The following is a 27,645-nucleotide window of genomic DNA, read 5'->3' on the forward strand; positions in this document are numbered from 1 at the left end:
AAATTCCGTGCTGTTTTAATTAAGCACCAGGGTATATTTCTTCCATCTCTGACAAACTGTGGCCAATGATGAAAGCACCTTTTAAAGAGCCAGCCTCATCTGTCTTTTCCTAATAACATTCATCACCAAAAGGGCATGAGCATTCCTCTCTACTATATCCTCCCCACTGACAGCAAGCACATAGTATTTTCAGTTCATTAAACACTAGCTGAGCTGCAGGGAAGATGCTCATCCAGAACCATCTATTCCAGTCCAAATGTACCATCTTGCTGCAGAAATCCACATTTAAGCCCATTTGAGGGGTGGCAAAATTGTATGGAACTGCAGACAACACTGAAAAATTAGGGGAATGCCGCTTACCCATCAGATAATAATGAGAGCACTTGTATTTAGTGCTCAGAGGAGAAACATATAAAAATGTGTGCATTAGCAATCCTGGAAATCAAAAAGCCTCAATGTAAGGCAAGTTAGTGTAATGACTTGTTCTTTGCTTTCTGTGCGAAAGCTGAGATTTCAAAAGACCTTTTGAAAGGGACCTGCTTTGGCCCAAAAGGTTATAGGCTCCGGTGCTTCTTCTGCACACTGGAGCTATCTGAGAGCTGCTTGGACACTTCAGCAATTAAGCAGCATATGAATACATTAAATAAATAAATACTTTGAATTTCTAATAGTCCAGCAGCACCTGCCCAAGCAATTTCGGCAAACCTCATACAGTACTAGCTATGGTCCCTGGTCAACTGATCTATGCTGGAGCTCTGCACTGACTGGCCTCAGGTGAACTTCCATTCCTATCCCTAAGTTCATTTGGGGAATGGGAACAACAGCACTCCAATCTTGCAGATTTGTGAACAGCAGTGGCTAAACTGAGGACACCTTAGATTATTTGGTCACCACAGAACCCATAGCCCTCATCCAATAGTTACAGCTGATTTTGCATAGTGCCCATCTTCAACAGATAACCAAAACATGTATTTTCATCTTGTAAAAGTTCAGCTTTTCTGGGACACAGGCAGCATAATCTAGGAAGAGGATCCAATTATCCTGATACCTCTCTGCCTCTCAGATTCTTCCTCTTGCAGCTTCTATGATTAACACCATCAGTGATTGTGATGGAGAAGATAAGAGCACAGGTCTGATATGTGTTTTAGCACACTTATTTTGCAGGCCTCCTCCATCCTTCTCAGCACACTGTCTTCAATGGATTTTGGAGGGGGTGCATAGATAATTAATTCCCTCTTCAAACTATAACAAAAGAACCGATACAGCCCCATCAATGCCTCATGAGCCAGAGTTGGCTTGAAAAACAAATCGCTTTGGGGAGAGAGGGGTGTTGAGAGATCTCCTCCATCCAGCTCCCACATCTAATAGGTTTGGTAGGTTTTTGTAGTGCTTCAAAATGCACACAAAACCCAGAGGTAATAGAAATGTGAGTGCATGGAGGAAGCAATGCTAAAAAAACACTTTCATGTCTCTTTAAAACTATTGGCACACATAACAGGAGAGAGTTACCAACCCCTGCCTCTGCCAGATAAAACAAGAGAACGGGGCTAGAGTTGCCAGCCAAGCACCAAACATCTTAACCAACATTGAGAGAACACAGTGCTGCGGTCTGTCCATTCATGATAGTTTTAAGGGTGAAATCTGCAAGGGAGGGAGACCAATCCAAGACATTCACAGGCAGTGAAATATACAATTGTTAAAAGATGGGATAAGGTGATGGGGGAGGAGGTTTTCTTGCCCACTGACCCAACACAGCAGCTACACCGAGTCAAAAGCTTCTCTGCTTTCCCAACATGTCCATATGGGAAATTTAGGCTAGCACAGATTTACACATTCCCCCCCCCCAAAGGTGGAAAAACAAGCAGGCTCAATCCACCTGCTTTGCTTTCATTCCCTGCGAGGCTGTGTGGCCTGTCAAGGGAAAGAGCCGTGGACTTTTCGCTGAGCCCTGCATCACAGCAAAGTCAAAACAGGGCAAAAGGCAGGACTTACCCTCTGCTAACTATCAGCCTTAACGCATCCAAGTTGCCATGGTAGGCAGCCCATAGGGTTGGGGTCATGCCATCCTCATCCAGCGAGTTGAGGTCCTTCTTGGTGGCTTCCTTCAGCAGGTCAAGGTAGCCATCCCTGGCTGCCCTGTGGTAGTGGTCGTTCATGGTGCAGCTTTACTCCCTGGCCGCTTCATTGGGAAGGGCGAGAGGGGATAGTAAGAGGACGGGCATGGAGTCTGAGGAGAGAGTTCCAGGAAAGCAGCTGGCTGAGAAAAGAGAGGAGGAGGAGGAGGAGGGAGCTTTGTTACTTGGACACCTGAGAATCCCTGACCAGTGAGGGGAGGAACTCCTCATATTGAATGCATGAGATTAGTTTCTGTGGATTCCCCTGGGTCCTAAGGATTCTTTGCCTCTCTCTGGTGTGCACTTCACCTTAGCAAACCCCTTGCAGAAGACACTCATTCTGTCCTCTTCCTAGCAGCAAAATGGGCTGGTAACACTGTGGAATTCTCTGCTCAGCTGTTGCCTCAATAGCTGAAGTTCTCGCTTTCAAGGGACTTAAAACTTTCTGCCTGCTACCTGCTATTCTGAGACATTTTCTCCCTCCCCTTCAAATCTGAGATAACAGTGTTGTTGTTGTTTTTTTTGAAAGGAAGTTTGTGGGAGGGATAGTTGCCGCATACAAAAATCCACTTTCGAAAAGGCTTCCCTTCCCTTCCATTCAACAGAGAACTCTACAACTGTGTGAAGCAGCATAGCAGCTGACTTTTAACCAGTTAGACCCTTGCGCCATCCATCTCAGTATTGTGGGCACTGACTGGCAGCTCTCCAGGTCTTCAGGCCGGGGGTCTCTCCCAGTCCTACCTGGAAGGGGTGGGCAATTCTGCATGAAAAACACCACCCGCTGTGCTATGGCACTTCCTCCAGTGTTTACCCAAGTGACAAGGTTCAATTTCAGAATAGCAGTAGTTGTCTTCCAGGAATGTTCTTCAGAATTGCTTTGTGCTTGTTTACTACGCAGTGTATGCCCACATCTAATGCAGGCTGCGCATGTGGTGCCTGTATGATGCATGTGCTTCCAGGCACCTGTTTGTTGCATCAATCATCTCAGTATGCGTGACCTGAATTTCAAAGGGCTGTGAGTGACCACTAGTTCCCTCTTCCCGGCTCTCTTTGGGAATACCTGGTCTTCTGGCGCCATCTGTTGCTCAGAGAATGAAATTCACTTAGAAGCTCTACCAGAAATAAGTGGCACTTTAGTGGCATAAGCTGTCATGGACTAGCGTCCAGAAATGTTTGTTTCCTTCCAGCCTTATTGAGCATGGAACTGGATGATTCACTCCTGCAGTTTTCTTAGGATAAATGGCTGCAAATGGCATTCTATTGCAATAGCATAAGTGGATGTCATGGATTATTATTTTTTAATGTAAACTGCTTAGAGGTTTTGATGATGAAGTGGTGTATAAATCTGGTTAAGTCAGTGAACAACTCATTGCCAGGGTTCCTTCCCTACAGTGAAATAACAGCAATCTTCTAACTAATCTGAATTGTGCACTGTTGGCTAAAGGACACTGATATTTAAGCACAAACAAAAACACAGACCCACAGGAAACAACAGTGGCATTTCATGCCTAGGATAGTCAGGTGAAAAAGGGCTAAAGGTAAAGGTAAAGGGACCCCGATCATTAGGTCCAGTCATGATCGACTCTGGGGTTGCGGCGCTCATCTCGCTTTATTGGCTGAAGGAGCCGGCGTACAGCTTCCAGGTCATGTGGCCAGCATGACTAAGCCGCTTCTGGCGAACCAGAGCAGCGCACGGAAACGCCGTTTGCCTTCCCGCTGGAGCAGTACCTATTTATCTACTTGCACTTTGATGTGCTTTTGAACTGCTAGGTTGGCAGGAACAGGGACCAAGCAACGGGAGCTCACCCCGTCACGGGGATTCGAACCGCTGACCTTCTGATCAGCAAGTCCTAGCCTCTGTGGTTTAACCCACAGCGGGGCTCCTTTGTCTTTAATAGTTGTGTAGAAAAGGGTTTGGTTGTGATTTTGTTTTGTTGCCATTTATACTGGAATCCCCTCCCCTGCATAACTATTACAGGCACAAGAGCTCTGTACTCTTTTTCATCTGGCCCCCAACTCCAAAAATATGCAGGAGATAAGGCACCGACAATGCAGTCCTTATATATCACATCTACTCAGAAGACCCAGTAAGTTCAATGGAGCTCGTATAGGATCAATGGAGTGTGTATAGGATTTCAGCCTAAAGAGGTTTTACTTCCAGCTCAAGACTGGCAGGTTGATACTAAGCCAAGGCCAATTGTTGCTGTCATGCTTTTTAAAAAATAATAATAATAATAATGAAATGAATTGTGACCTGTGCAGTATGGTTTGTGATAAGATCCCACCTTCCCACCATTTTTACTGTCAAGTGACCTTGACCCTCTCTTCCTCATCCTTTCTTCCCTAAAACTAGCTACTGCACAAAATGGATCATGTGAGCCTTTCTGAGTTTATGAAGATCACTGGTGGTGTAAATCACAGAGGTGTCCAGACAGATATAAATTCCAGGGCATCTGTGAGCTGGGGGAAAAGGAAGCTTGTGTGAAAGCAGCGGTGAGGAAAGAGGACTTGCGGGTGGAAAACAGGTAGGTGCATTTGTTGTGATTACTGTTCTTGTCTCTTCGTGCCTAGTTATAAAATACCAACTTAGCGATATTAGTAGCAAATCTTAACTCCAGCACTGCATGCAATCCCATGCATCTAAAGTAAGTTCAGTTTGTTTTCAACGGGACTTATTCCCAGGCTAATGCTCATACGATTGCAACCTAGGGCTGTAGGTTTCAATACACACCTGGGAATACACTCTCGAGTATATTTTCAATGGAGTTTGTAGGATCCAGCGCCAATGGCTGAGGTCCCTTTGCCCCCACCCCCCCAATAAAATATTTGAAGGGGTCAGCCTCCCCACCAAAAAGTTGCTGGGCATTGCCATTCAAATGGTGTACGTGCACTATGTCTTGTGATTGATATTTTATTCAAATTGGCAACCCAGGTGTGCTCCCCTAGCTGATCTGTTTCTTCACAATGCAGTAGTACAACTAGATAGTTCTTGCTGCTTGCAAATCCCTCAAAATAAGGGCCTTAGAAAGTAACAGAATAGGCCTTCACAACATGGGAGCTTGCTATGGAAAGACCAGGTGAAAGATTGCACCTTGAAGCCCACCTTTGCAGGTCTTACTGTTCTCTTTTTATGTGCATCTCCCCCTTTTTCTAACAATACCATAATTTACAATGACACTAACGTAGGTGTGTACATTTTCTCTCTTCCTGCCCCGACCTTCAGGCCAGCAGCATCATCTCCTCGGTGCCCATTAAATCATGACCGAAGTATCAATGTGGCAAGACTGTGAGATCAGACGTGAGGATTCCATTATGGGCTCCGGCCACAAGGACGATAAGGGCAGCTTTGGACCTGACCCGCTATCTCCCACCTCTCCCATTGGCTCCCACAAGTGCCCGTCTCCCTCGCCACACAGCTCCAAAGAAGTCTGGAAGAAAGGAGGGCGTGTCTTCTCCATTCTACTAGCCATCAATTTGGTGCTTCTGTCCTGCACACTGGTCAGCGGTGGGGCTTTCCAAGAAGTAAAGCTGCATGACTATGATGTCTTTTTCATGCTCATCATTGTGATGCTGATCAACATTGCCTGGATGCTCTTCTACATCTTCAGAACCTCCAGGCTGCAGGGTGCCATTCCTTGCAAGGACAACCACGCAGGGCCCATCTGGCTGAGAGGTGAGCAGGAAGCTATATGTTGTTGGGTGGGAAGGACAAAGCGTAAACATGATGAGCAAGTGGGTCTTATTCCCATGGGAATGGGGCAAATCCATGAAAGGGGTGCTGCTCCATTCATAAGAATATGAAAAGAGACAGCTGGATCAGGCCAGCGGCCCATTGTAGTACATCAACCTATTCTCACAGTGGCCAAGCACAGTCCTGCCTAAATTTAATCAAAAATCTCAACTGTTCTCTAAGTTCTGCAAGACTTACTGTTCTGCTGAGTGCCGTAAGCAGGAAATACCTTCAGTGTCCAAGAAGAAAGCTAGGTAAAAAGTTATGTCACATTTGGTGTGGCAGCCAGAGGTGATGCCAGGATCTGGAGCATCTAACCCAGGTTCATGGGTTTTCAAAGCAAAGCTGTTGATCCAGTACAATCCCTAACACACACACACACCCCAACCACTTATCCTCCAGTGCTTTGGAGAGCATCAAGGAGGGTGGATTTAAGAATTACAGAAGCAAGCAAGTGACCTAATATTACTGGGGAGGCTCAGATGTCTTGTCTGTCTGTCAAACAGAAAATGGGGCAGTGCCGATCTTTTGCCAAAGGGGCCCAGCAGAAATCTGGAGCCAGCTCTGAGTACCCCTGTGTAATCAAGGACTTGGAAGAGTAGTTGGAGCTCCATTTACTGAGACGGATTCTGCACCCTGACTTGCTTGAGGCAACACACACACACACACACACACACACACACACACACACACACACGTATTCCATTTTATAAAAGCAAAAATAACCCAATAAGACTCCTGTTTCAGCAGACTGGTACCTTGTACATGAAATTCCATTGTTGTTACTTTATGTGGGCTGCTGGCATAAAGGATCCATGGCTGTGGGTAAAAAGACAAAATAGGGGAACTATAGGAGTCTAGGAATCTGACGTGCACAGAATGTGATTGCATTTTTTTTTCCAAAACAGGAGGCTTGGTCTTGTTTGCAGTCCTCTCGCTGGTAATGGATGCTTTTAAGACCGGATATTATTCCAGCTACTATAAGTGCCTGTCACCCATCAGAATAATGTTTCCAGTGGTACAGGGTGTGTTTGTGATCACTCAGGTGAGTTGGACTCTTCTTTTGGGTACATAGGAGATGGTCTATGGTGGGGGAAGCCAGCCTGGGACTCTCCAGATGTTGTTGGACCCCAAATCCCATCAACTCCAGCCAGTATGGCTAAGGCTTAGGGAAGATGGGAGTTCAGATCTTGCTGTGACTGATTCACTGAACCCAGCACATGCAGCAACCTTAGCTGAGATGAGGAAGCAAAAGGAATGGGTGGTGGCAAGTTCTTTAGCCTCGTTAGCTGTGCTTGTGTTTACTGGAGACTGTTCTTAGTTAGGACCTTGTCTGCTAGGAGGAGAGTGGATAAAATTATGCCACTGTTTCCTTTTTGTGTGGCCTCACAGCTGCCTGGTTAATATACTTGGAGAGCCTCTTCTCTATCTTTTGGATTATTTTAGACCTGGAAAGGTTAACATTCCTGTAGAAAACATTCTAATGGGCGCAGGAGAATCTGTCACTAATTAGATCCAGGACACTTCCAAACTATGGGGGGGTTTTTTTTTGGGGGGGGAGGGGAGATCTGAGTGTATTCTGCAACATTTCACAGATTCAGCAATTGTGCATTAGTGGTGGATTTATACTTGGCTGTCCACGCAGCATCCTGCTTCATTAGTTTAACCCTCTTCTACAGGAATGATGTATAGAAACAGCTGGGTGGGAAATGAATCCTACAGCCATTTTATATTGGAAGGGCAAGGATATTAGTAAGACTAGCCATGCCTTTAAGGCCCCGAAGTGATCCTTGGGAGTTGGCGAGTTTGCATCGCTTAGAAGTGGAAGGAATATTTCCTCTATAAGCTGGGTGAAGGGACAGAAGTTACTAAATAGGATAAGAAGAGTAAATGTGACATCAAATTTATTTGCTCTCTTTTTTTGCCTCTTCCATTCATTCCCTGCACTTCATTCCCTACCTACTTTGGAATGTCATTTTAAATATATATACTTCTTCCCTGTTCTAGACTGTCTTCCTCTGGATGTCTGCCCAAGACTGCATCCACAAGCATCTGAATCTTACCAGGTAAATATCCAGGCCACCTAACTGAGTCTGTCCATGCTGCTTTGTCATTTTATTAAGCCTCAGCCTAGGCTGGCTGAACAGAGGGCCGAATCCCAACATGCTAGCCATAACATCATCACCACTCATGAAAGACAAGGAAGGGATCTGCAACAAAATGCAGGGTCCTGTTCCGTCTTAAAGGGCTCTTTGAAAAGGCCAGCCCAAGACACATTGCTGCTTAAGGTAGAACAGCAAATGATATCATCCTCTCGAGACCAGCCAAGTTATTCTGGGAACTGCATCAGAAAACCCCACAAGTATCTCTCCCCCTCCCTGGCAGTAAATATACAATCATAATAAGTAAATAACAACTTGCTGCCTTCTCATGAATCCCAGAATTGTTGCCTAAAGTGGCTGTCTTGCTCTACCTAATGGTGGGTGTCCTCTGCAAGTTCCTGCTCCAGAGGATAAGTTACAAGTAGGTAGCCATGCTGGTCTGCCGTAGTCGAAACAAAATAAAATAAAATAAAATAATTCCTTCCAGTAGCACCTCAGAGACCAACTAAGAAGTGTGCATGCACACGAAAGCTCATCCCAATAACAAACGCAGTTGGTCTCTAAGGTGCTGCTGGAAGGATTTTTTTTATTTTGTTCCAGAGGATAACTACATGATGGAAGACCTCTTCTCTCTGCCTGTTGCTGTTGTTTGTCTTAGCCCTCCTGGTGGAAATAGCTCACAGCAACAACAGCAGCTTAGAATTTTTATATTGAGCTTTTTCTCAGTGCTCCAAAATCCCACCTCTTGCATTTATTGTCATGGTGTATAATCCTGTAATGAACAGAGTTTAACTCCATGGTTCCACGCTTTCTCTTCCTACAGATGTGGCTTGATGCTCACGTTGACCACCAACCTAGCAGTGTGGATGGCAGCTGTAACAGATGAGTCAGTTCATAAGGCTGAATCAAAGAACCCAGTTGCAAATGTTACACACAGAATGGGTAAGTGGCTCAAGCAAGGCGATCCGTTTAGAATAACTGAGATTAAAACTCACAAGGCTTGCTCACTCACACATTACACTGAACTCAGGTACAAGCTGTCTCTGCACATGTACAAGTGGTTGCATGAAGCAATGTATACTTGTAGATTTGCACAACTCGTTGTACATGGACTGCATACCTGGTTGAATGTTAATATGTGAATAATTCTACAGATGTACAGCTCAGCTCCTTATGTACACAGATTATACACTTGTCGAATGTTCATGTGTGGACATGCCTACAGTGCAGTGGACAGCCCTACAGAGCAGCAGTTTCATAGTGGATCATTTTACAATTTTCTTTTACTTTTGCTTATATTAAAGAGCAGTTTACCCAAAAGCAGACTTCAGTGGAAACTTCCATGGAGTAAGGTTGAAATTAGGGTCCCCACTTCTTAACCAGCCCATATCTGCCCTATCTCCTGAACATTCCAAGGCCAGGAAAAATTAGTTGGGTAGTGGTGGTGTTTCTTTCTTTTGTGAAGTGCTACATAGATTATTCAAATCCCTACGAGGGGGTGAGCTCCTGTTGCTTGGTCCCTGCTCCTGCCAACCTAGCAGTTCGAAAGCACGTCAAAGTGCAAGTAGATAAATAGGTACCACTCTGGTGGAAAGGTAAACGGCGTTTCCGTGCGCTGCTCTGGTTCGCCAGAAGCAGCTTAGTCATGCTGGCCACATGACCCAGAAGCTCCCTCGGCCAATAAAGCAGGATGAGTGCCGCAACCCCAGAGTCGGTCACAACTGGATCTAATGGTCAGGGGTCCCTTTACCTTTACCTTTACATAGATTATTGTCCCCCTTCTGCACCACAACTCACAAACTAAAAGATTCTTCCTGGGAAGACATCAGGAACAAGCCTCGGCCTCACATGCTCCCATCCCTTCCCTGGTCTTCCTACTCCATTCTGGAAAGTATGAGAAGTCAATCACCACCAAAGGAGGCCTGCTGTTATTTGAACAAGAAATCTCCCCAGCTGCCAAGAAAATAAACTGTTTCTAAAAGGGTAGTCGGCCATTCGGGCTCTCATTTAGCTCCTGTAAGAAGGGGTTGGGAGGGAGACCATGGGCTTGTGTGAGTGAACCTAAGGGCCCCTCTCAGTATTCCTCTCTGAGGGTGATAACATCCAAAGAAACCCAAATAATCTCTCTCTCTCTCTCTCTCTCTCTCTCTCTCTCTCTCTCTCTCTCACACACACACACACACACACACACCTACCTGCCCCTTCCCCTACCTCTTAGCCTAATTAGTTTCAGAGTTGTTGGGAGGGGGGACATCTGTGTGTATCATTTTGACCACCACAGAGGAAAAGCAAGATATAAATGCAATGCACAAAGCACCTGTAGAGTTTTGAGAGGGCTTGAAGAATCATGGAGATGGCTCTGAAGTGGCAGCTCCCATTTCAATCCCATTCCAACAAAATTCATAGATATTGCAATCTTTGGCTCATTTCTTCTCAGAGTCCTGTTTTGTTTAAAGAACAAAAACCTTTCACAGAACAATAAGTAGCCCCTAACAAGCTTGTTTTCTCTTTGTTGCAGCTCTGTTAATGATGAGGGCGGCCTCGCAAACAGAAAACTGTGCCTGCAAAAGCCAACTCTGCAAGATCTTCCAGAATGGCTATTACTGGCTGTACCCCTTCAATATCGAGTACAGCCTCTTCGCTTCCGCCATGGTCTACGTCATGTGGAAGAACGTTGGCCGCCTCATTGACCCCCATGACAACCATATCCACCAACTGAAGTTCAAGCTTTTCAGAAGGACTTATTTTTTGGGCACCATTGTGGGGTTCTTGGTCCTTGTGACAGGCATAGCGGTCCTGATTGTGTATGAGATTCAGGTAAATTCAAAGGAAGACTCTAAGAGGACCGACCAGGTGCTCACTATGTATTACAGCTTCAACATCGTTTGCCTGAGCCTGATGTCCGCCATCTGCATCGCAGGCTCCATCGTTTATAGATTTGACAAGAGGGACATGGACCACCACAAGAACCCAACCAGAACTTTAGATGTAGCATTATTGATGGGTGCAGCCTTGGGGCAATATGCCATTTCCTATTACTCTATTGTGGCCACAGTGGCCAGTTCACCAAGAGACACTATAAATGCCCTCAACTTGAGCTATTCCCTGCTGATGCTTGCTCAACCCACTTTCCAAAACATTTTCATCATTGAAGGCTTGCACCGGCAACCCCCAGAAGAGGAAAACAAAGTTGACCCTCAGCAGAAGGATATCTATGGGCTCACTTTTGTCAATATGAATGCAGTATCGCTCCGTGTCCCTGAGAGTTTGAGTGCTCTACCGCCCAGCGCACTGCCAGGATTAGCCATTCAGACTTCTGAAGCGAGGCGGTCTCTTAAGGCCTCCAAGAAAATGAATTGGAGAAGAAGATTCTTAAAGGAGATCTCAGTGTTCCTGCTCTTGGGGAATGCCATTGTAAGTAAATCAGCTAATTAATTTGAAAAATTTCTTATTCCTTAGGGGAGAAATACATAGCAGCAAAGCATGCAAGGAACTCCTGCTCTGAGGGAGGGAAATGTAGATGTACATTTTGAGTATTTCCTTTTATAACCAGTTGCGGTCATGTTAATTACATCAACACATTTTCATGTGTGACAAAAGATGTAGCTGTAGGGTGTGTAGTGGAGTCTCTGATAGAACTAGGTGTTGACATGGAACACTCTCTCTCTCTCTCTCTCTCTCTCTCTCTCTCTCTCTCTCTCTCTCTGCTAACAAAACGTACCGTATTTTTCCATGTATAAGACTAGGGTTTTCCCCTAAAAAATAATGTCAAAAATTAGGGGGCATCTTCTATATGGGGCCATCTCCCCCATTTTCTTAAATCTGAGCCCCCCCAAAATAGGGGTGTCTTATACATGGGGGCATCTTATAGAAGGAAAAATACGGTATATTACACTGTATTATTTTTTCTATACAGGGCTCACCCACACTTCCTTCTTTGCCATGCTTTCTAGGCTAAAGTCCAGGCTTTCCAGATCCAGAATTTCCAAGCTGTTTTACCTCCTTAAACTGCTTTCCCCTGGAAAACCGGCATTTTTCTGCTGAATCCAAGCAAACCTTTGCTCCGATTCAGTGGTAAAACCCGGGTCTCCCTGGGCAAACAGTAGGACCAAAACAAGTGGTCAGACGTGGGCCTGGAAATCCTGGATCTGTGCCTGCAGTAGAAAACAGCACAAAAGGAAGTGTGGATGAGCCCAGAGAGTGGGAGAAACGCATGGCACGATGGCATCATCTCCTGTGCTGTTATTTTTAAAAGCTATTGAGAAGTGAGCTCCAGGTCTCTTGAAAAGCCTATTTTCTGCCCTTTATAGCTTGCTGATATAAAACTATGTAATACAGAGGTTGCTTACAGATTCCTAATGTTCTTGTGTGGGTTTTTTCCCTTTCTTTCCCCAAACAGCTCTGGGTCATGCCAGCATTTGGAGCCCGGCCACAGTTTGACAACAAAACAGAGCTTGCGTTCTACGGTTATCCCATGTGGGCTGCCATTGTGGACATCTGCCTGCCATTTGGCATCTTCTACAGAATGCATGCAGTGGCCAGCCTACTGGAAGTCTACATCATGTCTTAATCGGAACAATTAAGAGTTTCTTATAACAACCTACGCTATCATGCCCCTCCCAGGACTGGATGATGCACTTCATTGGGGGGGGGGAGGTTGAGTTTCACTTTGATGTCAGACCCTGGTGAATAGTGGGCTGGCAATAGCCCACATGTACCCTAGAGATTTTTTATTTTTTATTTTTTTCCCCTGTGTGTTTCATCGTTCTATTTAAGTGCCTCCTTTTCTTCATCCTACTAAGGGTTGTTCATCTTTGATTACTTTTCTCCCCCCCTCCCCCTACCACCACAAAATGCTGACATGGAGTGTTTATAGCCTGAGGCTAATTCCTGGTCACTTTAAGGCCTGTTCAGTCAACCAGTCTAGGGAAGGTCAGTTTGAAAGAAGAATCAAGTGAATGTTGAAGCCAGTTAAACACTCCGCAGTCGTTTGGATGACTTTGTAGGTTCCTGTTGTCCCCCCTCCACGGAGACTAAATCCAGCGGTTATTAACGGCCTTGGGGAGTATGACCCTGTTGGAACTCACACGATAAGTATAAGGCTGAAGTCCCAGAGGTTTCAGTGAAACTTACTTGCTGTCCTGAATCAGGGCCTGCAGCGTGCCAGAGTGTAGGGTTGTGCTTTCAAAAGGGTATTGAGATATGTTAGTTTTTAAAGGTAGCGTAATAATTTTTTTAACGAGTCTATTTTTATATGAAAAAATATTTATTGATTTTCATTCTGATAGCACACACACAAACATATATGAGTGAATAGGGGCATTGAGGCAATCACCATTGAACTCAATACAATGGCAGCGCCTAAAGTGCAGGCATGCCTAAAAAGGTCAGAGCCTCTTCCTCAGCTCAGATGTTGTAGGAAGCAGGGTATTCGTTGTTACCCTTGCTTGGCCTTCAAAGTCGACTGAAAATTATTGGGTGAGGTGTCTGCAAATGTGTCCTACATACAGTGGGATTTGATGGCTTTTCTTTTCAAAGTCTCCACCATCACCAGCTTTTAGTCCAGCCTTCCAAACCTAGAGGACTCTGGATTTATTTTATTTTTTACTACAGTTCCCATCACCCCTTGCCATTGTCTAGTCTGGATGGGGCTGGTGGGAATTGTAGTCCAAGACATCTGGAGTGCATCAAGGTTTTGGAAGGCAATGCCAAGCTTTGGAAAGCCTAACCTGCTCAAGATGCTCTTCCATATTGGCTAGGGCCATCATATATGTTACAAATCCTTCATAGACGCTATACAGGGAATATTCTTTCAATGGAAAGGCTTGAGGCTCATTCAGTTAGAATATCCCTGCTCTTTTTCGGTTCTTATTCAAGCATCCCTGCCCCCATGAATTTTGAATGACTGTCAACATGTAAGCAGCCCAGATAGACACTCGTACACTTGTGGTTAAAATTTAGCCCATCTAAATCTTTGCCATGGTTTCGTGACGTTCTTCCACTGGAAGCCACAGCTGCAACATTAAGATGGAGAGTAGAGGTGATGGTTCCGTCAGCTGATTCCATTCCCCCCAAATGTTTGTAGATCCAGATTTACTAGGTATACACCTACATGCACTGCCAGGATTTAAAAAAAAAACCATGAAACTGTATTCACAATGGAAAGAAATGCCTTTTGCTGCTTAAAACATGGAGGGCGGGTGTTGGAAAATCTAAAATGAACAAATAAATGAAAATCATGTTTGATTTGGGTGAGTTTATTCTCTTCTTTTGAAATACATTAAGGATCAATGCAGAGGGGGAAGGTTGGGTTGGGGTTTGAGCTGATTTACTCTGTCAAATACCAAAAGTCATTTAGAAGTTTGAAGTCTACATTTCCATGGATACATTTGGGGGAAAGAAACATTTTTGTGCAGTAGTAAAAATATTTTAGCTGGAATCCTAAGAGTCAGCATAAGTTAATGGAAGGAAGGTTTCCACTGTAGGGATTTACATGCCCTCCAAAACCTCTCTTAAGTTTCAGATATGGGGCTGTGTGGGACTGTGTTCACATTCCTGTTTAATGGGCACTCACTTTGTTTAGAGTGCTGGGATTTTAATCCATATTCGCACAACATTACCCATAATGCATATGGATCCTGTACTTCATTATGAGATCCCATTGTTTAATGCATTGTTTCTCAAACCAGTTTCACACTGTTTGGAACCATTAAGCCACTCCTAATTCGCCTTTAGTCAAGGTGTGAACACTCTTGCACAGGGTAAAGGCATCCCGTCCTGTCAAGGGGAAAGCACCTTCACTGCACTTTAAGGTGCTAATGTGAACACACCCTAGGATAGGGCATTGAGGCTGCTGAGAAGAAATCACCAAAACAGCTTCGCAGCCCCTCAAAAATCCATGTCCCTTTGCCCTGTCCCATGCTACACCCCTGGCCCCTGCAGACATTATACATAGCCATGGGCAGTGCGAACCATAGTTCATTATCTAAATCCTGGTTATATTGTCAAATATACAATGAAACCCGATTTTGTTTTCTGAAGTTAAGCCCTGCTTCCTTCAAGCATCTGTAAAGAGACAACTGAGTTGCATTTGGCTGGCATGCAGGAGAGAGCATTCTGTAGAGTTTCACCTAGATTTGGGAATTTCCTTCTGAGGGAGGCCTGCTTAGCCTCATCCTCAGCGGCCCTCTCTCAGCTTGCAAAGATTGGTCTCTTTCACCTCCTGAATTCTACCGGCCCAGTTACTGTTTAATTTTTATTGGCTGTCTTCTTTTGATCTCTGAAGACTTTTTTAAAATCACACATTTTTGCAAATATCTATTGTTTACCTCATAGTGAGAGTTTCAATGGAAAGATGGGGAGTAAGAGTTTAGAAAAAGAACTAAGCAGGTGGTTTTTAAAGGACACAGTTAAACACACTGTTTGCTGATGGTCCTTACATGCCATTTTGTTTGCAGGAGGCACTAGCGCAATGTTTGCCAAACTGGTGCCTTCCAGATGTTTTTGACCAAAAAAAACCCACTAGCGCCAGCGAGTGCAGTCAATTCTAGCCCAAAACCTCTGGAAAGGGGCATCAGGTTTGCAGAGGCTGCCCTACTGTGTAGCCGCTGGTAGTGTTCTGTGTACATTTCAGGGCTGCTCTCAGCCTATAAAGTTTTCAAAATCCAACATGATTACCACACAGGCCATTTCCCTCTGTCCTGCCATTAATTTTACCTCAGAAGAGCATAGTGCCCTTGTGGCACACTGCTATCCACAGGCACACTTGGGTGGTATTATTTCAGAAGCACCTACAACACTTTTTCATTTGGGCTAACATGTCACATTTAGGCTTTGCAAGTTGTAAGATATTTAGTGGTGCCAGCAGCAGTTAATTTAATGCCCACCTGTTGGTATGAAGCTGTAACCAAGGTGTATTCATTCCTGCCTCAGTTTATGGGCAAATGAGTGGGGGCCTAGGAGCTGGCAGGGGAGCAGCTCATGTCTACACAAACACAAATACAGTGGTACCTCGGGTTACATACGCTTCATATTACAGACGCTTCAGGTTACAGACTCTGCTAACCCAGAAATAGTACCTTGGGTTAAGAACTTTACCTCAGGATGGGAACAGAAATTGTGCGGTGGCAGCGGGAGGCCCCATTAGCTAAAGTGGTACCCCAGGTTAAGAACAGTTTCAGGTTAAGAACAGACCTCCAGAACGAATTAAGTTCTTAACACGAGGTACCACTCTACATTTATGCTTACAGAAAGGCCCCACATGACCAACTCTACCATTAGACAACATGAGGTGGCCCTCAGGTCCCTAATTTTGGATTGCCACAAAAAGCCAACAAATTGTAAGAAGTTTAACTGCATTGCTATATGTATACTGCCAGAGAGAGGTACGTTTGAACTTTTTTTGCCTCAGATGCCAAAATAACTTAGCCAGTCTTGGGTACCTAACTTTTGGGGTCGGTGTGGGGAGTGACATTTGTTGTTCTGCTTCAGGCCAGCCCTGCAGAAAAGTTGCCATGCTGTAAATGCAGCAGGTGTGTTAAGTGGCCTCATTAGTCGTTGGTGACTGAACCAAGGCCAACACAAAAGCCAAGACTTTTCACTGTCTAATTACTTAACAATGGCTCTAATCTTGCTAATGGGCAATGATAAGAAAGCTCTCATACTTTAGCTGCTCATGATGTGTCAGCGTTGTTAGAAAACACAAGAACTGCACAAGCTGTCTTCCCCAATTTCTTCACTCTGAGAGGGTGCAGCATGTGTGCATTCGTTTTACGTTTCAGTCTCAGAAGAAGATGCAGCAGCCTCAGGGGTCTTGCAGTTACAATTGCCCAGCAAACAGGTGCAAGAAGGCCAGCGTGCTTGGGAAAATGAGAGGCAAATGCTCACCACTGTGCCGTGTGCCACCCTTAGCAATATGACCATGTTTGGGGGGGGGGGTCTCAAAGATGTCGCCGATTTCTGCTACCTAACAGTGTCTGCCAGGACTTACCTTTGAACGAGGCATGAACCAGGCAGCTCCTGGGCTGGAGTCTCTTTGGTCCCCAAAGTGGCTTTTGAAACCATTTTTTTAAACAATGTTGCTATCATAATAAAGGCAATATTAACAGATTTACAAAGGAGAGCATAAGCGGTAGTGTTGTAATATAGCAAAATCCAGTCAAACTGCTAAAACATGGGTGAGGAATCTCAGACCCAAGGACCATATGTAGCCCTCAAACCCTCCCATTCCCAAGTCACACCCCTCTCTGGTGCTGTCCTGTGTCCTCCTCAAATGCAATAATAATAATACTAATAACAACAAACAACAACAATAGTATTTATATCCCGCCCATCTGACCAGGTTGCCCCAGTCACTCTGGGAGGCTTCCAACACATATAAAAACAAAATAAAACATTAAACCCTAAAAGGTTTCCCTATATGGGGCAGTCTTCTCCTTGTCATCTGATGGAAGGGCATTCCACAGGGAGGGTGCCACTACCCAGAAGGCCCTCTGCCTGCTTCTCTGTAGCTTCCCCCTGCTCATGCTAAAACTTGGTTAAACAAAACGACTTTCACTTGTGCTTAAAGAGAATAAACACAAACATAAATGTATTTAGGGACCTAACTGGATAACCATCACTGACAAAGCTCCACCCCTGGTCACCACTCAAATCACCTCCAAAGCTGGAGACTATTGATTCTAAGAACTGGGGGGAAAGTTTTCTGCAAACAGACAAAAACGCACCGCAGAAAAGGTGATTTCATTGACAAAACATCATTGGGGCATTTATCTGTGGGTGAGAGCAGTTTGAAGCGATGCATACTGGAGTGTCCTATGCGTATTATATTCTGTAATATGATAGCATCTATGCAACCCGCTTGAACAAATCTTGATGCTTTACATAAACTTCCTATGACCTGATTTTTTATTGACACATTGCTGTGTGCAAGCAGGCAAAGACTCCACCTGCATGTAACCTTCAGCTTCTCCCTTTTCAATCCTGCTCTGGTCCTGGGAGACAGTGGAGCAGCAGACATTGGGGGCAGGAGGTGTGGAAGGCCTTGACACTACAGCAGCCTGATCTCTCTTTCCCACCTCCTGCACCTGATCTTTACTCCTCTATCCTGCCGCTTCTCCTACCTCTGACTCCCATCTCCTGGCTGTTACAGATTCCCCCCAGGTCATGGATCCCTTCTTCCAAACCAGCCTCCAACTCCCCTGCTCCCAACGCCCACTTATCAGTATCCAGCCACCCCTCTGCGGTGCCCAGCCATTCCCTGGCCTACAATACTGCTTAAAATGCATACTGCAGATGAAGCTTCAGCCTTCATAACAAGGACGCTCTGCTAGGACATTGGGAGAGCACCTGCCACTGCCTCCTTCCCCTCCTGTCCCAATGCATGTCAAGAAACCAAACCCTATTTGATCCTTGCTCCATCTTTACCAATAACCATGTCTAATGGTGATACCTTCCTTAATCTAATTGCAAATCTTCCATTGTTCTGGTCAAGCAACCTTTCCTCAGAGGGAGTACAGTGGTACCTCGGCTTAAGTACTTAATTTGTTCCAGAGGTCCATTCTTAACCTGAAGCACCACTTTAGCTAATGGGGCCTCCTGCTGCTGCCGTGCCACCGGAGCACAATTTCTGTTCTCATCCTGAAGCAAAGTTCTTAACCCGAGGTACTATTTCTAGGTTAGCGGAGTCTGTAACCTGAAGCGTATGTAACCTGAAGCGTATGTAACCCAAGGTACCACTGTACAGAAAATAAACAAGAGTCCAAGATGACAAAGGGAGAGCTTCTGAACCTCTGAAGAACATGGGCCAGAAATTCAGATCATGTAGCAGTCTGCAGCGATTAAACTTCAGGCGATCCAGTTAGCCTAGAACGGGCCCATTTCTCACACCCTGGATTCCTCTCAAATTGCAGCCTCGGCGGCATTAGTCATGGAGCTCTGTGGTTTTGCACTCGGCACATCCTGTGGTGCAGACTTAAACTGTTGACGTGAGCTAACCAGGCAGGTGTACATGAGGGTGGCTGGATCCCATTGGTTGGACTCTCCAGCTCTAATGAACCTCTCAGCCTGGTAATTAATATAATGACACGACTATCCCCAAAGTAAACAAGGGGGAAAAATCAATGCAAACTACACTTTTTATTGGCAGCTAGGCTTGCCTGTGACTATTTCTCAGTCCTTCTGAGAGGAAAGGGATTCGCAGCCCCGGAGAAGGAATGCATTTTACTACTACTACTACTACTACCTGTTTCTAGTTATGTTTCCCTGGAAGATGTAGGATAAGACAGTTTCCCACTATTCCAGTTTTCCTGCTGAAGCTGCCAGTGATCAAGTGCGAGGTAAGAAGTGTGAAGTCACATTCCTTAAACTGCATTTTCTAGAACTTCCCTTCTTTGCTGGGGATTTGATTTAGGGTTGATCAGGGATCCCAGAAACATTGTGGCTCTGGGGGCTTGGTGACAAGAAGATGGATGCATTTTAAACATTCCTTTTGAAATGGAATTGGACGGTTTCCAATGAGGACACATTAAACCCGTCATGGTGTGTTTAAGTCGGAAAATAATGGCAGCATGTTAAATGACCAATTCTGATTTGTTTTTAAGGATTTGGGGTTTAAGAGAAACAGGAAACCAGGGGGAGAGAGATTTCACAGAGGATAGAATTCATTTACCTTTCATAGTCACAAAGAATAAGAAAAGCTGTGCCTGCAAATCATAATCTAGAAGATTGCCTCTGAGGAAGTATGGTAGTTCTCAGGATCAAAGAGGTTTCTCACATCTGGTATAGACAATGCCGAGGGAGGTAGACGGCTGATCTTAGTGTTAGACAGCTTCATACGAAGCACCCTGAACCTATCCCACTAGCATCTGCCGCTTCCTTTGGAGTAAAGACTTGGTCAAGTCTAGTCCAACAACCACCTCTTGGTCCTGCACTTATGGTGTCAATGACCCAACCTTTGTTAAATGTCTAGGGGGGTTAAAAGCAAACTCTTCCTACCCAGCAGCCAAAGCATCATCCAGCCATGGATATCAAAGCAACAGCGCATCAGAGACACCATCCCCAGGAAGCTGGAGAAGATGAGACTGCTTCCCCCAACCCAGAGGGCTGGAAGATCAACTACGAGAAGTCGTGGCTACATCGCCATTGCTCTTCCTTGCTCCTCCGTGACAAGCAGGCCCAGAAGGCTGGGCGGCTTTTCTCAGGACTGATGGCCATGAACGTGGTGTTCCTGGGCAGTGCCTTCATCTGCAGCATGATTTTCAACAAGGTGGTCATTACGCTGGAAGACGTCTGGATCTTCCTCTCCATCCTCAAGGTCCTGGCCTTAGGCTGGATGGCAAGCTATTTATTGTTCACCAGGAGGAAGCCACACGCTATCTTGTACCGGGATGCCCATGCAGGGCCCATGTGGGTTAAAGGTAAGCAGTGCTGCCACCATCTACAACGTCCTGACAATGTGTCTAGAGTACTTCACATACCAGGATCCAAGCATAGCCCCTAGGGCACCTACCTGGTTAATAGGCCCAAGTACCTGTTTTCTCAGGTGGGCGGTGTCACATCTTGGGGGAAACCTTAATGGTGGGCTATGGAAGCTCTAGAAGAGATAGTTCACTAATTGTTTTTAGGCAGCCTAAGAAGTACAGATTAAAAAAAAAAGACACATACTACAAACTCTGGGGACACCTTGTTGGTGCATTCCCTTTTGCACTGTGCTTGGTTTTTTTAAAGGTGCTTTTATTTAATACCAGGGGTGGGAGATCTCAGGTTCAAAGCCAAATGTGGCCCTCCCTGTCCTTCTGTCTGGCCCTTGGAACTCTCCCCAGGTCACACACTGCAAGTGTTTTTTTCCTGGCTGCAATGCATCCATTAACTCTGCTCATGTCTACCTCCTAACTAGACAAGCAAGGGAGAAGAATGTGTGTGTAGAAAGCAGCTACCTGTACAAAGGTAAAATCTGCATTCAATGCTCCACCCACTTTTGCCTTGGTCCCCCACTCACCACTGGTTGCCCAGAAGGGAATGCGGTGCTCAGGCTGAAACAGGACTCCCACCTCGCAGGTTGACTGCTCTTATTAGCTAGTTCTTGACAAAATATGGTTGGTTTGTGTGTTCATACAGGTTCTCTAATCCTGTTTGGCGCTTGCAGTGTCCTCCTGCACATGTTCCGGATTGGGTACAACATTATCCATATTCAGTGTAAATCCCAGGTGGCCCTTTTGTTCCCATCCATAGGAATCCTCTTCATCTGCATTCAGGTATTAGCTCCTGCTTTTGCTACAGCTCAGCCTCTTTGCTAACAAAAGAGCTCACTTTTATCATTGGTATCAAAAGTATATATACACATTATTGTATAAACACAATGATATTATATGCTGCCATTCTAAGAGTTGTGTGTGTGCACGCGCGCACGCGCGCACGCACGCACACACAAACACACAGAGGGTTGCTTGCCTTCAACTCCTGAGTTTTTCCCCAGACCTTCAGATTTGCAGGAGGGGTGGGGGGAACCAGCTGCCGTTTCTCCCATTTCCAATCTGGTCCTTTCACATTTTATCCACTGCAGCAAACAGGAGACTCCCAAAGTGGGAAGACGGCATACAGGCAAAACACAAAGTTGCAAAGTTACAACACACAGGGAGGGAGGGGAAAACCACAAAAGTGCCCTTCAAAACTGCAGTTTTATATTAAGTACTAGCAGCCTTGTACTTGGCATTGCTTGGTAATTCTAAGTAACAGACAAAAATTGGAGCAGTTTGAAAATTACCCACATATAGACAAAAACTTGCTCCTAGATCTCAGGACACATAGTGTAGAATTTGGTTACATCTCAGGAGATGTTCAAATGCTAACAAGGTTACATTAAAGTATCTGTAGCCGAACACAGAACAAATGGCCCACTCCCTCCCAGTGGCATAGCTTGAATTGCCAGTGCCCAGGGCAAGGAAAGTATTGTGCCCCAATTACCTGTACAAAAATACAAGCAACATGCTTAATTTATCTAACAAGATTTACTGTATTTTTCTGTTTATGACTAGGTTTTTTTAACCAAAAAATTAGGTTAAAAATTGGGGCTCATCTTATACATGGGTAGTGCTGAGGGATGTTTTCATAATTTGTAGTCCCCCAAAATAAAGGTAAAGGTACCCCTGCCCGTACGGGCCAGTCTTGACAGACTCTGGGGTTGTGCGCCCATCTCACTTAAGAGGCCAGGGGCCAGCGCTGTCCGGAGACACTTCCGGGTCACGTGGCCAGCGTGACATCGCTGCTCTGGCGAGCCAGAGCCGCACACGGAAACGCCGTTTACCTTCCCGCTGGTAAGCGGTCCCTATTTATCTACTTGCACCCGGAGGTGCTTTCGAACTGCTAGGTTGGCAGGCGCTGGGACCGAGCAGCGGGAGCGCACCCCGCCGCAGGGATTCGAACCGCCGACCTTTCGATCGGCAAGTCCTAGGCGCTGAGGCTTTAACCCACAGCGCCCCCAAAATAGGGGGCGTCTTATACATGGGGATGGAAAAATACGGGATATACTGCTTGATTGCAAGAAAGCCTTTAAGTGGTTTTTACATGTTGGCTATCTGTACAAAACTGTTTTCATTCTTGCTGCCACACTAATTTAATTTTCCTCTCTGCATTGATTTCAGACTTACTTTATATGGTGCCATGCAAAGGACTGCACCCAGGTTCATCACAACTTCACCAGGTAGGAAAACAGAAGCAGCATGAAACCTTTACAAATCGTAATGGTGAAACGGGAGCAGTGGGGGCTCACTTCATAACAGAGGCAAAGAACCTGTGGCCTATCAGGTGTTATGGCCCCAACTCTCATCAGCACCAACAGCCAACAAGGCCAATGGTCAGGGATGATGTGAGTTGAGAGAACAGCATCTCATAGGGCCACCAATTCCCCACCCTTAACAAAATTAAGTACTTTGTCACACAACACATAGCTAAACTATGGGATTTGCTCCTGTTGGTAGCAATGGCCACCAACTGAGATAGTTTCAAAAGAGGATTAGACCAATTCGTGGACAATAAGTGGCCACTAGCTGCAATGGCTGTATTCTACCTCTACCATTAGAGTAGGTCTCTGAATACCAGTTGCCAGGAATCGCAAGTGGGGAGACTGACACTCAAGTCCTGCTTTGGGGCAACTGGTATTCAATAAGCTTCTGGCTGGCCCTTGTGAGAATAGAGTGCTGGACCAAATAGGTCACTGGCCTGATCCAACAGGCTTTTGCTATGCAGAATCTAGCACTAGTTATATAAGATTGCATCCAGTTGTTGCCCTACTAAGGGTAGACCCACAGCAGTTAACAGGCATAACTAAGGGTTGGTCATTTCAATGGGTCTACGTTGAGTAGGGGGACGTGGGTGGCGATGTGGGTTAAACCACAGAGCCTAGGACTTGCTGATCAGAAGCTTGGCGGTTCGAATCCCCGCAATGGGGTGAGCTCCCGTTGCTCGGTCCCTGCTCCTGCCAACCTAGCAATTTGAAAGCAAGTCAAAGTGCAAATAGATAAATAGGTACCGCTCCGGTGGGAAGGTAAACGGCGTTTCCGTGCGCTGCTCTGGTTCTCCAGAGCTTTGCAGGCTAGGTAGGAACCTTTTTCATTAATGAAAGAGGAAGCCCTCAGGGTGCTGATCTCTGTTCCCGATGCCAGACTCCACAACTGGAACAGGATCATGGAGCTGGATTGTGTTAGCCACACAACTAAGGACTTTCACACAGCTGTTTGTCCTGCCAATTTTCCCCAGGTAAACTCTGCTCTTTACCACTGAATCAGAGAAAACATCAATTGGTCTTTCCACAGATTGAAATTTGCGCCGATTCAGCCATAGAGAGCGGGTTTCCCTGGGAAAAGCCAAAATCCATTGGACCTGTGCTATCTGGGCATGGGACCAGCGAGAGTGTGGATGAGCCCTTAACTTTGCTATGTTAACTCAAACACGGAAAGGTCAGTCAAGTTCCCCATTCGGTTACCAACAAAAGAACTGAATACCAGTACTGTGAGAACAGGTAGAATACAGCTTCATTAATAAAAGACCGATGTCAAAAGACTATAAACATGTGTTTCTTTTTTTGACAGATGTGGGCTAATGCTGACCTTAGCCATTAACCTCTTGCTGTGGCTCTTAGCAGTGACCGATGACTCAGTTCACAAGGAAATTGAATCAGAGCAAAACAATACCATGCAGAGATATGAAGGCAAGGTTCATTATCTATTTTATTTTATTTTAAAGTGGGCATGAGATCCAAAAACAAGACACATTCTTCATCTTCTTAAAAAGGGTAGAGTAGGAAAATGGGGAACATGCCAGGTGAGCAGAAAGCTTTGCACATTTCCACACAGACAAACTGTGATTGTGAAGACATCACAGGCAATAAGATGCTAACTTAGGTTATGAACTCTATTGATAGCTTAGGTGATCGGAAAGCAGGGTGGATTATTTTCTCACTGAAATTAAGTGAGCCCTGATGGATCATTTATAGTCCAGCATCCTGTTTTCAACATAGTCAAGCCCAAAAGCAGAACATGAATACAACAATACAAATGGTTTTCTATATGCAAAACCATTTTGGGGGTGGAGAGGTCCTGCTTCTTGTAGACCAGTGATGGCGAAACTTGGCCCTCCAGCTGTTTTGGGACTACAATTCCCATCATCCCTGACCACTGGTCCTGTTAGCTAGGGATGATGGGAGTTGTAGTTCCAAAACAGCTGGAGGGCCAAGTTTGGCCATGCCTGTTGTAGACCTATATGAGGAATAGAATGTAGGGATGATCGCGGAGTGGGGAGTGGGGTCCAGAAGGAGCACACTCCTCACCCGCAGGCAGCCTCAGCCTGCCTGCACATGTGACCTTGGGGTGCAGAGCACATACACCCCTCACAAAGCCACGGCTGTCTGAACATGGTTGCCTCTGTCTACCCTTTTGCGGTCTCAGTAGTCTGCAGTGCCCTGTTTGTTTCTGAGACCTTTTGTCTCCTTCGTCATACACTGTGCAAGGGGAAAATGACGGGGTGGAAACAGGTGCCAAAATACCTTTGTACCACCCCACGATCTCAGGACCGGAAGATGTGTAAAGGTCACAGCCCAAAATGTATCTGCCTGGTTTGCATATTTGTCTCAATAAAAGGAGGCTCCACAGGGCTGGCCGGCAGCTTGCATGCAGCTCACCTGTGCGCAGCTCACCTGCATTATCAACTCCTGCCTCATGTCCATCACTTCAATAGAAACCCAGTCAATCTGATGCCTCCTTTCCCAACTGTATTGCAGAATTTAGAGTTCCAGTCCTGTAATTTGATGAGTAGGAGAGAGGGGAGAATGGTCCAACAATAGTACCGTCATTGGTGGCTCCAGATATGTCCAGTTTACTTGTAATGTGCCAAACTGTAGTCTAATCACTGGATTACTTGGTCTGTGCCTGTCCTGATAACTCAAAATGCCAGTATTAAACAGAAAAGAGCAGAAAACACACAGAGCTGCAATCAGGCGTAATTCACAAGGAGCCAAGAACAGAAATAGAGTCATATGCCTTTCAAAAAGAAATGTGTGCCGATACTGATGGGTTAAGACAGAATTGCCCCATGCAGGTTGAGTATCAGCATTTGATTCCAGCACCTTTTCATGTGCAAACTTCATAGAAGTCTTCTAATAACATCCTGCCATTCTCCCCATCTTATTCCAGGCAATGGGACCAGCTCCTGCAGGTGCTCCAACAAAACAGGCTGCAAGGTCTTCCAGAATGGCTATATTTTGCTGTACCCCTTCAACACGGAATACTGCCTGATCTGCTGCTCCATGCTTTATGTCATGTGGAAGAACGTGGGCCGGCGCATAGCTCAGCACCATAGTACTTGTGCCAAGCCCAGATTCAAACCACATGGGGTCATTTTCGGGCCGCTGCTGGGCATCTTTGCAGTGATCGCTGGCATCTGCATTTTCATGATGTATCAGGTCCAAGCCACCAGCTCCTCCCCGAGCCATCAAGCATTTATTCTCTATTATTCCTACTACATTGTTTTGTTGCCTGTGATGACACTAGGAGCCTTAATTGGAACCATCACCCATGGCTTAGAAGAGAGGGAGCTGGACACGCTAAAAAACCCAACACGAAGCCTCGATGTGATATTGCTCATGGGAGCAGCCTTAGGCCAGATCGGCATCTCTTACTTTTCCATTGTGGCCATTGTGGCCACAGACCCAACGGATTTGTTGAACAGCATCATCCTAGCCTATTCAGTGAGCCTCATCATTCAGCACATCACCCAGAACATCTTCATTATTGAGGGGCTCCATAGACAGCCACTGCCGGCAAATGAAGGTCGCAGCCAGGCTGAACATTCCAGGAATGGCTCTACCTCAACCCAGAGCCCACCCAGTGAACACATGATTGCATCCCCTGGCTGTCAAGAACCTGTCTCATCCGCAGCCAACAAGGAGGCAGATCCAAATGAAGGGGAGAAATGTGAACATGCTAGCGTCCCAAAGGTTTGCAACCAAGAGAGAAGGCAGGGCATCCGGAAAGCTTCACAGACCTACATCCAGACCTACAGCCATTTGAACTGGAAGAGGAAAGCTCTGAAAGAGATCTCTAGCTTCTTGATCATGTGCAACATCATAGTAAGTGCTTGACTTCAGTGCATATAGAAAACTCAGGTGAGGATTGTAGTGAAGAGCCCCAAAGCCTGCCCAGGAACACGAGCAGCTCCCATCTCTAAACTTGAGGTATGCTGCCACCAGCCCTCACTTTTCCCTCTTACATTGAGACAAAGACAATTCTCAAAGCTACAAGCAGTTAATATTAGTTAGGGCAGAGTTTGCCAACACACCATCTGTGGGCACCACTGTGCTTGTTAGTACCTTTCAGGGCACCCATGAAACATCTCTTCTAAAATCCACAGTGCATGAGAACATGGTTTGCTCTTCCTTAATATAAGGTCAGGGCAGGGCTTTTTTTTCAGCCGGAGCTCAGCTCTGGCACCTCTCAGATGGGCGTCATTGCCATTCTAAGAGAATGAGGGAGATGTTCATTGTGAGCTCTGGCATCTCTTTCTAGGGAAAACAGTACTGGGAGGGAGGGGTAAGAAAACAAGAGGATAGATAGACCTTTGTATATGGGATCAGCAGCAGCAGGAGACAACCCTGGCACATGGAACCAAGGTTGCTTTGATTTTCAGGTCACTGGAAAAGGAGGAACAGGAAGTGGGGGCCTAAATCAAAGGCAAAAAAATACCTTGAGGTATCTCTATATTAACTGTCCCCCTTCCCTGAGCTTCGACTGACAAACATTCTCTGGTTTTTGCTCTTTTCACACCCCTTTTCAGTTGTGGATCATGCCATCATTTGGAGCACATCCGGTGTTTGAGAATGGAATAGAGAAATCATTTTATGGCTACTCTACCTGGTTTGTTATCGTCAATTTCGGGCTTCCCTTGGGTGTGTTCTACAGGATGCATTCCGTTGGCGATCTTCTGGAGGTGTACCGATCTGCTTGAACTCAACTCAAGCCTTCATACATGGATAGCTGAGTGAAAACTTCACTGAAATATTTATGGAAACCAGTAACTGTTATGAGAATGTGACTTTAAAAAGTGGAAATTGTGGCTACGGTTTGAACAGTTTACGACACTGGGGTGGGGGAATCAAAGTAAATTTAACCTTCTTAGTACATAGCCTACTATGTCATAACAGATTATTATA

The 27,645-nt window shown here is 45.5% G+C and overlaps 3 protein-coding genes across 9 annotated transcripts in view; 2 read left to right on the forward strand and 1 right to left on the reverse strand.

The window, feature by feature from the left end:
* Positions 1–14,192, forward strand: part of OTOP2 (otopetrin 2) — a 44,042-nt gene extending 29,850 nt beyond the window's left edge. Inside the window, exons 2-8 of one of the 2 annotated variants that reach the window (XM_083727998.1) lie at positions 4,468–4,643; positions 5,338–5,787; positions 6,753–6,889; positions 7,852–7,910; positions 8,770–8,888; positions 10,465–11,360; positions 12,346–14,192. In XM_083727998.1, the coding sequence (XP_083584124.1) occupies positions 5,373–5,787; positions 6,753–6,889; positions 7,852–7,910; positions 8,770–8,888; positions 10,465–11,360; positions 12,346–12,516 (1,797 nt within the window). In that variant the 5' untranslated portion in view covers positions 4,468–4,643; positions 5,338–5,372 and the 3' untranslated portion in view covers positions 12,517–14,192. The remainder of the gene's footprint in view (positions 1–4,467; positions 4,644–5,337; positions 5,788–6,752; positions 6,890–7,851; positions 7,911–8,769; positions 8,889–10,464; positions 11,361–12,345) is intronic. The other variant, XM_083727997.1, reaches the window with a different exon arrangement.
* Positions 1–17,144, reverse strand: part of USH1G (USH1 protein network component sans) — a 30,544-nt gene extending 13,400 nt beyond the window's left edge. For 2 of the 5 annotated variants that reach the window (XR_014561493.1, XM_083728016.1), the window contains exon 1: positions 1,993–2,867. Coding sequence is in view for 4 of the 5 variants with exons in the window: in XM_083728016.1 (XP_083584142.1) it covers positions 1,993–2,156 (164 nt within the window). In the remaining variant the exon portion in view is untranslated. Of the gene's footprint in view, positions 1–1,992; positions 2,868–2,925; positions 3,653–6,602; positions 6,664–10,263; positions 10,388–16,935 lie in introns of those variants that run through there. The other 3 variants (XM_083728017.1, XM_083728019.1, XM_083728018.1) reach the window with 3 other exon arrangements.
* Positions 17,145–18,418: 1,274 nt separating this feature from the next.
* On the forward strand, positions 18,419–27,548 carry OTOP3 (otopetrin 3). 2 transcript variants are annotated; one of them, XM_083720550.1, is made up of 7 exons: positions 18,419–19,282; positions 19,948–20,362; positions 21,063–21,199; positions 22,586–22,644; positions 24,032–24,150; positions 25,631–26,565; positions 27,270–27,548. In XM_083720550.1, the coding sequence occupies exons 2-7, from the start codon at positions 19,966–19,968 to the stop codon at positions 27,438–27,440; spliced, it is 1,818 nt and encodes a 605-aa protein (XP_083576676.1). In that variant the 5' UTR covers positions 18,419–19,282; positions 19,948–19,965; the 3' UTR covers positions 27,441–27,548. The 2 variants fall into 2 exon arrangements, with proteins under 2 accessions (XP_083576676.1, XP_083576675.1); XM_083720549.1 differs by having other exon boundaries at positions 18,420–19,282; positions 19,945–20,362.
* Positions 27,549–27,645: the final 97 nt, after the last annotated feature.

The sequence above is a fragment of the Podarcis gaigeae genome (genome assembly GCF_964106915.1).
Source record: "Podarcis gaigeae genome assembly, chromosome: 2".
In the NCBI taxonomy this organism is placed as follows: Eukaryota; Metazoa; Chordata; class Lepidosauria; order Squamata; family Lacertidae; genus Podarcis; species Podarcis gaigeae.